Here is a 15302-nt window from a genome sequence, read left to right as displayed (position 1 = left end):
CGTTTATCTTGTTGATGACCTTTTGACCTCCTGAATTCTGCAATGAGATTTTCGGGTCGATTCAGCCGAGACGGCCCGAGTGGAGTTTCATGTAAATGTTTCGTACGGAAAAAAAAATCGCGGCCGGTGGCTTGCTTGAGTTACCTCCATGCTTGAGTAATCACCACTGTGTACATACATACAGTGTGCGTCTATTTCTCACGCTCTATGTGGAAGTACAGGAAATATTCTGTTTGTGGTTGTCAAGAAAATCCATGAGAATTATAGTGATAGTTTAGGAGTTGCTTGCCTTATTTATTTAAGGATTAGAGTTTGACGATGGGATGATTAAAAGATAGTTATTTTGCGCTGGAAAAATGCCTTTTGTCAAACGAACGGTTGAGCCTGTACATCTAAGCGATAAGCCCGTACCAAAATGCTGCCGAAATGAATTGGAGGCTGTTTCAAATTTCACGTTGTGTGGCTTGATCAGGCAGCTGGCCTGCCTGGCAGACCAGGCCAACAGCATCTTCGATGAGATTGGAATTGAAACGAAACTAGTATTTGATAGGACAAATACATTGATATTCCGTGTCGAGAAATTAAAAGCGAATGTACATAATTTAGATGCGAGAGCAGTTAAAGTTCGTAAGTAAACTGTTTTTTTATATATTTTTGTGCAATGTTTATTTCATTTAATAGTGAACTGATGTTTTGATTTCGACACAAAAAGTGGACGTTAACTGCGAGTTCACAAAATAATATTTCTTCTTTTTCCTGACGATAAAAAATACTTTATGGAGCATTGCATATCTACCATGGGTGTGTATTTGTCAAAAATATAAAATGAAATAAAAAAGTACAAAATGAAAAAATTAATGAAACAAATTTATTGATTGTCAAAAGTGACCGCAGTTGTTTTTGACGCCTGTATAGATTGTTAATCTGTGTACATAATAAGTTATTGCTTGTATATTCAAACCATCAAACAAATAATTTCATTCAGACTAGCAGTGGTGTGCGTAGTGTGTCTTCGAGAGGGCAGGGAGAATTCCGTCTGAATTAAACTTAAGGTCCCAGTAACATCCCCCCCCCCCACCTTTGTAAATTTGCTGAGCCAAAAATACTCTCAAGTAGAAATATCACCTCATATAATCTCATTTTTTCCAGCTAGCATTCTTTCATTTTTAATCATTTAGCCCTTCCTCCCCCCCTCCTCTTACCTTCGCACACTCTACATGCCCATCTGCATGCCCCAGTGTCGTAATTATTCATAGGTGTATGTGAATGTGTACAGTACATGAATATCTGGCACTGGTAGTGTAAAGTATTATCTGCAATGAAATGTTTCTTTGCTGAAATTACAAGCAAAATTTAAAATGTCCCCAGGGGACAGAGGAGGCTGTCAATGTGGATGATTGATTCTGTATCCAGTGACCAGGCTAACAATGTTGTTATAATCAATTTAAGCTAACAGTATAAATTATATCGCGAAATAAAAATTTAATATATACCTGATGGAAACTCATCTTATTTGAGATTTATTAATAAATAGAGCCTACATTTTAATAACATATTCATGCCAAATAGAGGAATGATAAACTGTGCATGCAGGATAAGCTAAAAAAAACAGCTTGCCATTGCGACTTTATAGCATTGTTAGGTTAAACTTTTTTATACCTTGTTTTAACCAAACCCGCCCACTGCAAATATTGATGGTTTTGAATAAAAATAAAATTTTATTATTGGCCAATTAGTGTAGTACACCCACCACCATGAATAAGTGGAAATTTTAGAAAAAATTACAAGTTTTGAAATTTCCAAAGATAAGATATGTATATTTCTTCCTAATTTGAAGTATTTAACCATCCTACAGTATTTTACATTCTCCAATAAAATTGTATTTTTATTTTCTTCTCCGTCTAGATGGTTTTGGCAAAACTATTTCATAAATAACACAAATTTTTTTTGTTAGATTTTTATTTTACCCTCCAATAATCTTTAAACAAATAAGTACGCAAAACAAGGAATAAAAAAATCTCGCCTTAGGTATAGAAGTCTTAAAAGATTCAAGATTTAACTTTTCCTTCAGTATGTAAACTGATACATGCACATTGTTTTGGAATCTTTTGAAAATTGTGTTTCAAACTGAACCAGGCTAAATTTTAAAAAACCAGGGACCTACTGTATTTTATGCTTGCACTAGCGACTAAAAAACGAAAATATAAAATGAATGCCGCTGCTTTGGTCACACCGACATTCTATGTCTGTATGTCGCAATGCCCGCTTCTATGGAAATGCAGGCGCTTACTGTAAGTGGTACTGACATCTAACTTTTGCATGCCTCTAACGCAGGTCAACATGTGTGACATTTAAGGGACATTTTCTAATCATTAAAGTCCGTGAAAATATTATTATGTGTAGTTATTATTAATTCAAAGATGTGGGAAGGCATACAAATTTTTGAAAATGTACTGTCCATAGAAAAAAAATACTGTTGTTCATTTAGAAGATGAATTAAGTTAACTTCCAATCAGAAAAAGATTAAATCAGAACAAACAATAATTTTGCCTGATTTAGAGACGTTTTACAGTACAAAAATCCTCAACGATATAAACTGTCTTCCAAAAAATACAGATACAGATCTTTTATTGTAATAAACATACAAGGTACAATTATGAAATTTTCCTTCCTTATTGCAAATCTACTCCAGTATAAAAATAAATATAAATATATTAGAAAGCACATACGGTAACACAAAAACACAATTCTAACTACATGCATTATACTCATTATTAAATTGGATAAAGCTCATTTAAAATGCTCAAATTAATTAACTCCAAATGAGAAGCAGATTGAAAAAATATATATATATATTTGCTGTTTTTCAGACATTTTAACATAATAATCCTTAAAATGATCAATACCAACCAATTGGTCATTGCAAAAGAATACAGCAAAGGTATTTTCTGAATATTAATTTGTGTCCATCCCTTTATCTGCTGCATTATTGAACAAATGTTATTGCTAAAACAATAAGTATTAATATTTATAGCACTCGGTGTTAAAGTACATTGAATATAATTTAAAAATTATGAGATTCAGCATAAATTATATTAATAATTTGTAAATTATATATTGCCACTAACATAAATTAAATGTAAAATACTACTGTATATATTTTAAAAATTATATTTCTTATTATTTCTTTTTCTGAATATTAATTTGTGTCCATCTCTCTATTTGCTGCATTATTGAACAAATGTTATTGCTAAAACAATAAGTATTAATATTTATTATAGCATTCTCTGTAAAATAGATTGAATATTATAAATTTAAAAATTATGAGATTCAGCATAAATTATATTAATAATTTTTAAATTATATATTGCCACTAACATAAATTAAATGTAAAATTTAAAAATTATAATATATTTACTGTATATTTTTTTTTTAATTACTTGAACATTTGTGTACAGCACAGTAGTTTGATGAAAGCGTAATGTTTATGCTACACAACGAGCAAGACAATTCCAGTGTTATAAAACTGTTTATGTAGAGATTGATGTGTAGCATCATTAAAAGTGCTATAAAATACTTGTGTTTAGGTATATGGATTGATTTTTCTAGCATCCATTGTCCCTTACTATCATGTGATACTTTGATTAGCATATACAAACATATTATTATCACTCACTGTTTGTCATATTATCGAGTAGAAATTTTCAGCATTTAAGCATTCCAAATTGTAGAAAGTGTGTTACTATTACAGTACTACCCCATGCAAAAGTTCACTTACAACTCCATACCACATGCTACGCACATTTTGATTCCCAAAAGGCAACGTTTTCATTTCCTTTTACTAATCAGAGGGAGTTTGGATGCTACACTGTATTTAGCTATGCATACAGGCTGTCTCGTGTGCTTTACATTATTTATGTTGGCTTTAGCCATCAGCTTGTTATTCATCGTTGGTTTGATCAGTGCAGAGCTAAATGTATGTAGGTTGGACGCGTTTAATAGTTAGTGAATTTGTTTGAGCTGTCTTGCGCATTCTCCCAACGGAATGTATGTATTTTGTATCATTGTCGATATTTTTGACAAACCACGGAACCCTACGCCTTTCAAACATCAGCACATTACGTTTGATTATGAAAAACATGATCTCCACAATTTATGATCTAGGTAAAGTTGTATTAGAGATGACTACGCAATTATACTATAATGTTATTTTATTTATGTACAAGTACCATCTATAACTTCATTATAATTTATCTACTATTACTGTATGTACGGTACTAAGTTATTCATTATATTCCTGATGAAGTCCACTTTGTGGATAAAAACCAGAGATTAAATTTTATTAAGTTAGTATTAAAAGTGCTGCTGTCATTTCTTTTATTCATTATACAGTGGATAATGTCTGATGATTTAAAAAAAAAAAAGCACCCAACAATTAAATTATTAAAATGTACAGAATTAAAACTAGAATAATTTAAAGATAACAAATACATTATTAACTACTATCCAATGAGACTGACAACGAAGCAATTCTGTTTTTGCTGATCTGTTTCCTTCCTTAATTTAATTACCAGCCAATTAAAGGTCTCTAGTATCAGTATAATGTGAAGAATATAGAACGGTATTTATATAGGTGTTAGCTAATTGGGAAGAGAAATATCTCTCATTCTAATTCTCAATTGACAATAATAAACTTTAAAATTTTATTTTTATTTTTCATGATTAAATAGCTCACAACATAGAGTTCAATCTCAATTATATTTTATTGTCATTCTTCATTAGAACTTAGACATTTTTTGAGGTTATTTGTATCTTTAGCTATGAAAATATAAATTCTGATTCCTTTTATGATAAAATTTAGTGAAAGTGGCAAATTTGAGTTGGGGGGTGGGTGTTGCAGCCAGCCCTGAACCCCCTAAATTTTTCAATATTTTAAAAAACGGTAAAAACAAACATTATATTCAAATAAGTCTAAAAGTGCCATTTCCTACCATCTTGAGGTATCATACTAACTTTATTTGTTATGAATTTGACACATCTACCTACGGAAACACAATTGGCACATCCTCAAGACAACAAAGAAGTAAAAAAATACAGGTTAGCGAATAGAGAAAATAATGGGCCGGAAGACTGTCACCAGAGTGAATTTTCTCTACTGTAAACCGCTAATCTGTAAAAACCATGAAAAACATATTGAAGAATTATTAAAAAAGGATTTAAAAAAATATTTTTATAATAAATTGTTTTACCTCAGCCTCAAGCATGGTTGGGCTGAGGTGGTGTACAGTGGACCCTTCATCTGTGACTAGTATTTCCCTGGGCTCCCTCCACTTCAAATTCCTACTGTAGATCTGCCACGTCACTGATAAAAATGTTATTGAAGAGGATGATTTAAGTGCTAAATCTAATCATCGTAGCTTAGTGTGGAAGACCAAGAGATGTACTGTACTGTATGCCATTGTGGGACAATATGGAGTTGATACAGTTCTCTGTTGACAGATATGATGATGTTATACTGTAGTAATACATATGCTGGCTGCTAGAGACCATAATGAGTATTCGCAGAATAAATATCAAATTGAACGTTGTCGTGTAAAAGCAGCGGATTGAGGTACTGTATGAGTGTGTTACATGTAAGCATACAGTAGCTCAGTAGTGTGATAGTGTGTAGAAAAAATCCAGGTTTCGTATTTAATTTTTTAATATATCAAAATGATGTGTCATACCATAAAAGAAATGCATTGAAGATGGTAGGTCATCCTCAAGAATATGTAATAATCTATTATAGTATTAAGTTTGGAAATAAAAATCAGTCATAAGTTAAAGATGTTGCAGCGGTTTTTTTTTGTAGGAATAGTTACAGTACTTTGTTTCACCTCGTTGTTTTATTCATATGAACAAAATAAAACCATCACAAAAACAGGAAGCAACTGAAACGATGAAATAAATATTAGGGAGATTTCTATTTGTTCGACAACGCTACGCTAGAATGAAATCACTCATACGTGACCGACTTACCGGGCATCCTATGTTTTCTGCATATACGTAGATTTGTCCAAATTGCTTCCTAAAATCCGCGCAATGAGCAGAACTTAATGTTCTCGCATGCGCAGATGACTTTTAGTGACATCATTACGTTTTAAGTCCTACCGTTGTCGTACAAGTGAAAGCTTCCTATTCATGGGATTAGGCTGGGGAAGCTGACCCCCACCCCCATGGCAGCTAATTAGTGCCCCCTATTATTTTGGAAAAATGCAAGACATAACTAGTGTCGTTATTGAATCAAAAAAAAGGATTTTGTTATGTTACTTGGTTTCATTTTATTATTTCCTTTTAAATAAATTATTTCAACAAAATAAAGCAGTCAGGACTTAATTGACAGACTTGGAAATATCAGAAGTGACAAAGTCACTGATGACTTGAGGAGTCAGGCAACTTACTATTTAGACACAGCATTATGTACTGGTTTATAAAATTCATTAGACTACTGTACTTTATATTGACAGTAAATTAAATTTGCAGAACATAGTTGCTTGTCTGTCTCTATGAAAAACTGTAACATTTAAAAACACTGCCAAAGTTGTTGCATTACTAAAATAATTTTTAAATATTTTTCTATCTTTGTTTTGTTTTGTTTTTTTTGTGTTTTTTTTTGGTTATTTTTCTATGTATGTAAATGTTATTGCTTTTTTATTTCATTAAGGTTATTAGGGGTCGTCCAAAAACTATTTTAACGCAAGTGCCGCGTTATCCCCTTAGCTAATATAATATAAAAAATGAGAATGATACGGTATATAGTTGAGTTTCTGTATTACTTTACAATAGACTATTTATACTCAATTTAAGAATTTTAGCTGTAAAACATCTAAAATTAAAACGGAAATATTTTGTTCTGTATGAAAAATGTATCAATTTGTTTAATACTTTTAATGTATTTTATAAAGGGTATTAATTTATCTTTAAATGAACAATTCATTTTTGTTTTTTTCTGTTTTAGGGTTTTCAACATTTCAACACTAGATATTATAGTATATCCGAAATGAAACAAATCCTGTTTTTTGATTTGATGATAAAATAAGATATTCTTCAACAGTAAAAATATTCTTGTTCAAACTGGATCTGGTCAGTAACTTCAGTAACAACTAACAGTGTAATGTACAGGCTGTCTGGACATGCTTTGCAGTACTGGTGCAGTATTGTATATTTTGTGGTTTTATAGCGTATTGTGCAGGTTGTTGGGTTGTTTGTCATGAGATATGCAATTGCTGTGGATGTTGAGATGGCTCTTGTGTAGGCCTTGTATTAGGTTGTCTATGTTTATTGTTTGAAAGACACTGATCGCTCGATGTGTGTATTGACTTTGAGACACTAAAGTTCAACAATTCAGTAGTGTACCACCTAAAAGAGCATTCACATACAGACATGCACCCAATATTTCACAATTATTAATATCACAATTAATTCAAAATTTAAATATCAAATCATGTTTCAAAGAAATTCCTGTGGGGTAGACCCTTGACATGTCTTCATTCTGGTTGACGAATTTTCAAGAAGCTACTGTAGTATAAATACATACTGTACAGTACTGCAACTATCAAAATGCATGCTATCATGTCGGGATTCAGTATTTCAACATTACTTATGTCATCATCAGGAACCTACAATATGTTTCTCTTTTTTTTTCATAAATAATATTTAAACTCTTTTGTTGAAGGATGATAAAATAACCTGAAATTATACGTCCCCCACCCCTCCCTCTCCACCCCTCCCATCCTTATTCATTGAGGATACACTATAAGAGCCTGATTTTAATGAGAATATTTCTGTCCACAACAGTACATAATTGCAACAGTAGTATAAAGGATACTGTAGATTCAATGTAACCAGCAAAATACCAAATTAAAGTACAAGTTAATGACAATTGGAATGTACCATGGATTAGAAACCCTTCGTAATGACTGCCTGTGTGTATTGAAATGATTTGCTTTGAATTCTGAAAAGTAAAAAAAAATAAAAATTGTTCGCTTTCTATATTAGAAGCATTTCTCCATAATTTAAATATTATACTGTTTTTTATTTTGTAAAATTTGTTTTTTATAGAAATTTTTGTTTCGTTGATGTGCTGTAATGTGTGGTTTTAATTGACAGTAATTAATATCGCATTGCATAAAGCATGTGCACTGCAGCAAATCAGTGTGGAAAATTATCCGCAGTGTTAGATTAACAAAGAGTAATTGAGACAGGCAATCACGGTATCTTACCAAAACCTGATTTACATTCAAGTTATTGTTTCATGATTATGTCACTTATTAATTACTGAGGTTAAACTTCAAATTGACAACACATTTTATGAGACCTGTGATTTATTGTATGCTTGTTGATATATTGTTTGCACTACAGTACATCTGCGTTGTGTTATTTTTTGGAGGTGGTTGATGTAAACGAGTACATGTTGCATTGTGTGGTAAGCAGATGCGGATTTGTCCAGCATAAACACTCTGGCTCATTCCTGGTGTGTGAACCCTGCCTCCCTTTAATCGTCTTTTCATTTTGCTCCATCAGACGTACTATGTGAGACTAACGCTGCAAATTCACACATCTACAACAAATATTGTTCAATACACCTTTTCAATGATAACAATACGTCAGAATTGATACACAATAGCCACAGTGTGAATGGACCCAATATGCATGCTAACGCCGACAATTACTTTAGATGAATTTAACTTTCCAGTCCGCGTTATTTACCTTTTATCTGTAATGTGTGTATACTGGCATATTATATACACCATTACTTCAATAAAGTGTATTGTAACTTTCTACAATTCTATTATACAGTACATACAGTTCTTTCATTGCTTTATAATCTCATATATTTTTTTTTTTTATTTTGATGTTATTGGGAAATTGATAGCATTGATTTTAGCAGTAGAAATGTGTATTAACTTTTTAGAATTCTATTAAGCTTCTACAGTACATGCAGTTTTTTCATTGAGACTTTTTTTATACCGTATCTTGTTTCGCAAACTTATTTTTTTAAAGATTGTCAGAGTAGGGCGGGAAAAAAATAAAAATAAAATTTTGTTTTCTTATTTAACAAATAGTTTTGCTAAAAACATCCAGATAGAGAAGAAAATAAAAATATAATTTTATTTGTGAATGCAAGTAGTGTACAGTAGTAATGGAATGGTAAAATGCTTAAATTTTGTGAATTAGAAAGATACAGTAGCATTCAGTGTAGCAGTAGAAATGTGTACTTGCAACTTTTTAAAATTCTATCATCATATCATGTATGTAGTTCTTTCATTTATTTCTTATAATCTCAGTTTATATTTCAATGTATTTTTTTTTATTTTAAAATGTATGGGAAATTGATAGCAGCAGTCTTAGTATAAATATTTGAACAGATTGACTAGGCCTGTAGGACGGTATGTACTGTACAGTGAACATGGATTGCTATCAAAGATATATTGAAAACACTGATACTAGTTAAATCATTCCTCGCAGTCCAATTAATTTTTAGCTTTAAAGATACATTGTCTGCCCTGAGTTAATATAAATTGATGAATATTTTAATTGCTTTCTTTGTATAATTAAGTATGTTATAAGCTTTCAATTTGAAAATTTGAACGGAAAAAAAAAACATTCTTATCGCCAATTAACTTCTATTGGAACAATCCATGTCAGAATGAGGGATCTTTCAAGTATTTCAACCAAAACAGTTCATATTAACAGATTGTTCTTTTATCGCGACTGTCTGCATTAATTTGTTCCCTCATCTATGCTGTAATTTTTTTTTATATGATTTTCTGTAAGACGTTTTTTTGTCATGAATATAATAGTGAAATTTATGTACAGTATTTATAAATGTGCAAATACTGTATATTTGTCATTAGTATTGTATTATTTTAGACCTTATCTTTGTCACATAATTGATGGTTAATATATAATAATAATACATTTATTTATTATAGTACTGTCATCAAATTTTAGTGAAAGTTGAAATTTGAATGTATATTTCATAAAATAAAAATTTGAATATATATTTAATGAAGTTTAAAATTTAATATATATTTAATGTAATTTAAATTTAATATATATTTAATGAAGTTAAAATTTTAATATCATATATTTTCCCATATTTTTAAATATTCATCTTGAGTTGTCATAGTAACTCGTCCTTCAGCCAGCTGTGAATTTTGATTCGCTACATCTGTAATCCTGAAGAGTATCAAAGAACTGGTCTTGGAAAAGCTTTTTAATTTGGTGCCTTTATAATAATTTATATTTACGCCCAAATCAGGTACAATGTAGAGTTATGAACCGTTATAAATTTACAAAATACTGTATTGTATTTTGTAATTAATAATAAAACAATAAGCCTATAGGAATGGGTTTTCATTATCAATTTTTGTACATTTAAAAAAAATTAAATTTTATTTTATTTAAAATCATTCACAAAACATACTGAATTATTATATCATTTACAAATTAAATTGGAAAAAAATCTTAAAACACATGATTCTGTACTTTCTGAAATATTTGAAATATGTAATACTACAGTATATTAAATGTATGTATACTGTATAAGAAATCTACATGGAGATGACAGTGTAAAACAGCATCCCATTGAAGGGTTAGCTAATTAGAGTTATAGTATGTGTGTTCCCTAAAGCGAGACGTTTTTTCCTTGTTTTTGGGAGCGTGAAACCCACTGATAATTATTATTTCAACTAAAAAAAAATATGTTTCTGGCCATTGTGAATAATTAGAAATTAAAACAAATATACAGTATCCAATTATCCACCCACTACTGTACCATGATATCTCCAAATAAAAATTGTATTTTTTTTTTCTCAGAAGAAAATAATATAATGCATTTCAGTTAATTTGCTGAATTGTAACTCTTTGTAACAACATCGCATTTACTGTGATTGGATCTCAAGCAGTGACAACATTGCCCTTTAATTTATTTTTATACCTAACTATTTTAACATTCAATAACATTGTATTTTTTTCCTCCACATTTTTCTGTAGGATATTTTTTTTCTATTCTCCAAGCCTACAATTATGATAATAATGATGTTACAGTTTGTGTAGAAAATATTTTTTGTAGATTAAATTAGTAAATTATTTAGAACACAACTAAATAATGTTTAAATTTCACTGCTACTGTACTTTGTTTCAACATTATTCTTTGACAAACCTAATCACAATGTTTGTAAACTTTATACAGTAAATGCCAAATACAGTACAGTACTGTAATAATAGTGTTTTGTGTTTGTTTGGGTTTGTACTTATAAGTTTTGAGGAGTGAGTTAATATTACAGTACAATTTACACACTTATATTGTCAAAATTTTTTATTTATCTCATTCTCACTTTCGGCAACATATCATATTTCAAGAGTACTTGTAAACTAATTTACTTCATTAAATGACATAATTACATTCATTCATTCATTTTCTATAGTACAGTATACCATGGCTCTAGCAATGATATTTTTAACAGTTGATTTCTTGTTCAAAGTTCATTGTATGCAACATTTGCTTTTGTCCAGATGCTTGGAACTGCCCCTCCCAGTACCAAGTGTAAAGTAAACACCCCATGAATGTACTGTAATGCGTCAGTTGATAAAACGGTTAAACTTCAAGTAGAGACAGTGGGCGTTCGGTAATAAATACTGTACTAAAAATTCTGAAAACCCCTTCCCCCTCTTCTCCCCCCACCTAGAATTATACAAATTAAAATTCTCAAGATCCTATCAACTCTGTGAACAGTTTTCAGAGAATATATTGAAATACATCTTTCTGTTGTTAATGCAATAGGGTTCCACAATACAATAATCAATGCATACTACACATAGACAACTTTTGGATTGGAGAACATGGATTAACATATATCATCAATTATACTGTACAGTTTAAAGATTCATACAGAAACTAGAAAGAACAACTTTAATGTTCCAGGTTCTTTATACCAATTATTTACTTTAAAAAAAAAAAAAAAATCTTCATTTACTCCATATACTGTAATGTTAAATATTTATTATATTGTCAATTTTTTGAAATAATTTTCATAAAATTATTATTATTAGCATGAAGTCTGATATTTGATACTAAAATATCATTAATAATTAATATTAAAATTGTTATTAATTATCCGGTACAAAAGAAAAATAATCACATTTTGTTAAAAAGAAGATATTTTATGATAATAAAATAATAAATATAATCATATATAATTCATTTTATGATACAGTATGTATTGTATATTTACTATTTTTCCATTTTTTGTTTCATACAGTATCTATTCACCTTGTAAATATATATCTTTATGTAAATTATTTTTATGTTTCCTTGCATGCTACTAAATTCTTCTTTGGGGCTCGACCCAGAAATATATTACCATTATTTGAATATTAAAGTATTCATACATTGAGTTTTAATGAGGTGGTTGTCTCATGAATAATATATTTAACACCTGTAGTAGAGCTTGTGTTTTCCTATCACATTACTAATATTAAAGACAGTTATTCTGTACAGGTTTTGTTTTTTTATTATTTATACTCAAGCCAAGTACAAAGGCGGACCAAGAAATACAGTAGGCAATGCTAATCAAGTTAGGCATCCCATCAACAGCGTTGTCACCTTTCCTCACCTATCCACTAGTGCCATTGTACTGACTGGTAATTTATCATATTGTTAATTACAGGCAATTATATAATCTTCACACCTTGAATTGTATACCACATTATTGAGATTTGTTATTGTTGTTGGATAAGGGTTGGATAGCCACTTGAAATGCATTTAAGTACATTGTTGACAATCTGGTGTCCCCTGCTAAAGACAGTATGTTCCTTGTATCTGTTTTTTTTTTGTTTTTTTAATTGTAAATTCAACAGGAAATGAAATACTTTGTGCCTTATATAATAATGATGTTATGCTGCTTTTTTATAAATATTTTTTTATTTAAAAAAATTTAAAAACTTTATTGCATTCCATATTGAAAGTTTGTGTGTATTTTTTAAAATGTTATCTGATGTTTTTCATCCTGGGTGTTCTCCCTTAGTTTGGACCTAGAGTCTGTGGATCCCGTTCTTTTGCATCTGTTTCTTTTTGTGTTTGTTGTTCTTCTGTGAGACGCAATAAATTGAACAAAAGAAGGAAGTAACAAATTATTGAAATTAAATTGTATTTGAAATGTGTTTTTTTGAGGTTATCTGATATTTTTCATCCAGGGCGTCTCCCTTCGTTTGGACCTACAGTAGAGTCTGTGGATCCTGTACTTTTGCATTTGTTTCTTTTTGTGTTTGATGTTTTGTGATGTTCTTTTGTGAGATGCAAAAAAATTGACTAAAAATTAGATAAAGAATACCAAAAATATAACACCAAAATGTGATAATAATGGAGATTGTATTCAATGAAATTGTTGCAAATGAACAAACAATTCCAGTCCTTGAAATTGTGTACATGTATATGATTTGAACCCAGTACTGTACATTGAGATTGAATTCAATGTGCACCATACCACTCTACCACAGCTCCACTCAGTATTTTATTTATACAGTACATTGATTCAGTTAACAGATACTTTGTTTTTTCAAACTTTATTCAAAAATTGCATTAAAACTGTATAAACGGGGGCTTTTCATACAGTAATCTGAAGTAATAGGCCCTAGACATAATAGATGTGTTTTAGAATCATGTAAATTATTATTATTATTATTATTATTATTATTATTATTATTATTATTATTATTATTATTATAAATAATTTGATCAGGAAAATAAGCTCTTTGTCTTTCCTTATCATTACTGTAGATACAGTTGAATATAGAGGAAATGTTATTATATTGCACTGTTTATGCAGTAGCTGGACATAATATAGTGTTAGGAAGGATAGTCAATCCTCTTGTAGTGACACCATCATTTATTATTAATGTTGATGATAATTATCGGCAGTTTTACAGTTCAAATAACAAAAGGAAAGAACTTGTTCATATTTCAAACAATTTCTTTGACAGTTGCAAACATATTTCAAGGTGGTTTTTTGTTCTGAATGCCCTTTAGGCACTAATCTTAGCGGATACTCGGAATTGTTATCTTAAGGTAGATGTATTGTACTTAAGTGTATTGTACAGTACTGTAGATGACGCAAGCTGATAACCTCCAACAATAATGCTGTATATTGGGGAAGGGTCATGCTGACCTGAATTGTATTCACCACGGGTTGGGCTGACAAACAGTTACGAAAAGCGGTACCATATACCCATAAAGAAAACTCTGAAACCGAGGTTAAAATGCTTTTCAAACTCTTCCTAATATAATAGTTCAAATTTATTTGAAATATATCAAACAACGTGACATTTCTCTTCAATTTTACCGTAACACCCAATATTGAGTGGTTTTGTCAATTTCTGTTTTTTGTAAAAAACAGGTGAATTTTTTTAATCATAACATGGGAGGTAGTTTCAATTCCGGAAATGTTAAATTATATAAATTCCAAACATTCAGGAACATTATGCAAATATCTGTTTCCTCATTTTCAGCTATTACAACTATTGAATGGCCATTTAAAAAATAATCTACATTTTTTAGATGTTTAATCTTCATTGATTGTAGAATTTCATACAAATTTATTAGTAGGGTCATGCCATTTTACAGTATAAATTCCTATATTATTACTGTAAGATTATTATTATTATATTATTATTATTATTATTATTATTATTATTATTATTATATTATCATGAGTGGATTTTTAATCAAAACGGTACATGTGTTATCTGATAATGTAGGAATGAACAGAATTTTTACTTTCTACAATGCATGTGTTTCAAATTTTCTGTATAAATTATAATAATCATTTATTTAAGGTTTTATTTTTTTGCGAATGGCTCATTCTTTGTAACATAAACAATCACAGCTTAAGACACAGAGGAATAATTTTGCATGCTTATAGCTTGGAACAAGACGTTAAGATTATTATTTTTTTCTATACCTCACTTTTTCAAATTACATTTTCACTCATAAATCTGATAATTTATATATGACGCAAATGCGTTAGGCTCTAAGTATCTTGCTTGCTATAATAATAAATAAAATATTTTCTTTTTACATTATTTTCATAATAATAATTAATCTCAAAATATTTAAAATTTACTTGTCATTTTAAAGAAATATTCTGAACGTTTGAACTATGTAAACAACGTAAAAAAATTGAATCAAGACTTCTTCTTGTCTTCATGTTTTTATACTACTGTATGGCAAGCCAGCTTCCTGTCTAAAATAATGGTTTGGA

General features: G+C 29.9%; 1 protein-coding gene across 2 annotated transcripts in view; it reads left to right on the top strand.

Moving 5' to 3' along the window:
• Positions 1-179: 179 nt before the first annotated feature.
• LOC117108178 (Nance-Horan syndrome protein-like) overlaps positions 180-15302 on the top strand; it is a 45549-nt gene continuing 30426 nt past the window's right edge. For both annotated transcript variants that reach the window (XM_033250139.1, XM_033250138.1), the window contains exon 1: positions 180-627. In XM_033250139.1, coding sequence (XP_033106030.1) covers positions 357-627 — 271 coding nt within the window. In that variant the 5' untranslated portion in view covers positions 180-356. The remainder of the gene's footprint in view (positions 628-15302) is intronic.

Source organism: Anneissia japonica, unplaced genomic scaffold, assembly GCF_011630105.1.
Source record: "Anneissia japonica isolate Jap-2015-1 unplaced genomic scaffold, ASM1163010v1 scaffold519_len276752_cov174, whole genome shotgun sequence".
NCBI lineage: Eukaryota > Metazoa > Echinodermata > Crinoidea > Comatulida > Comatulidae > Anneissia > Anneissia japonica.
Note: the sequence above shows the minus strand (reverse complement) of the source record. Positions and strands in the feature narration are given on the sequence as shown.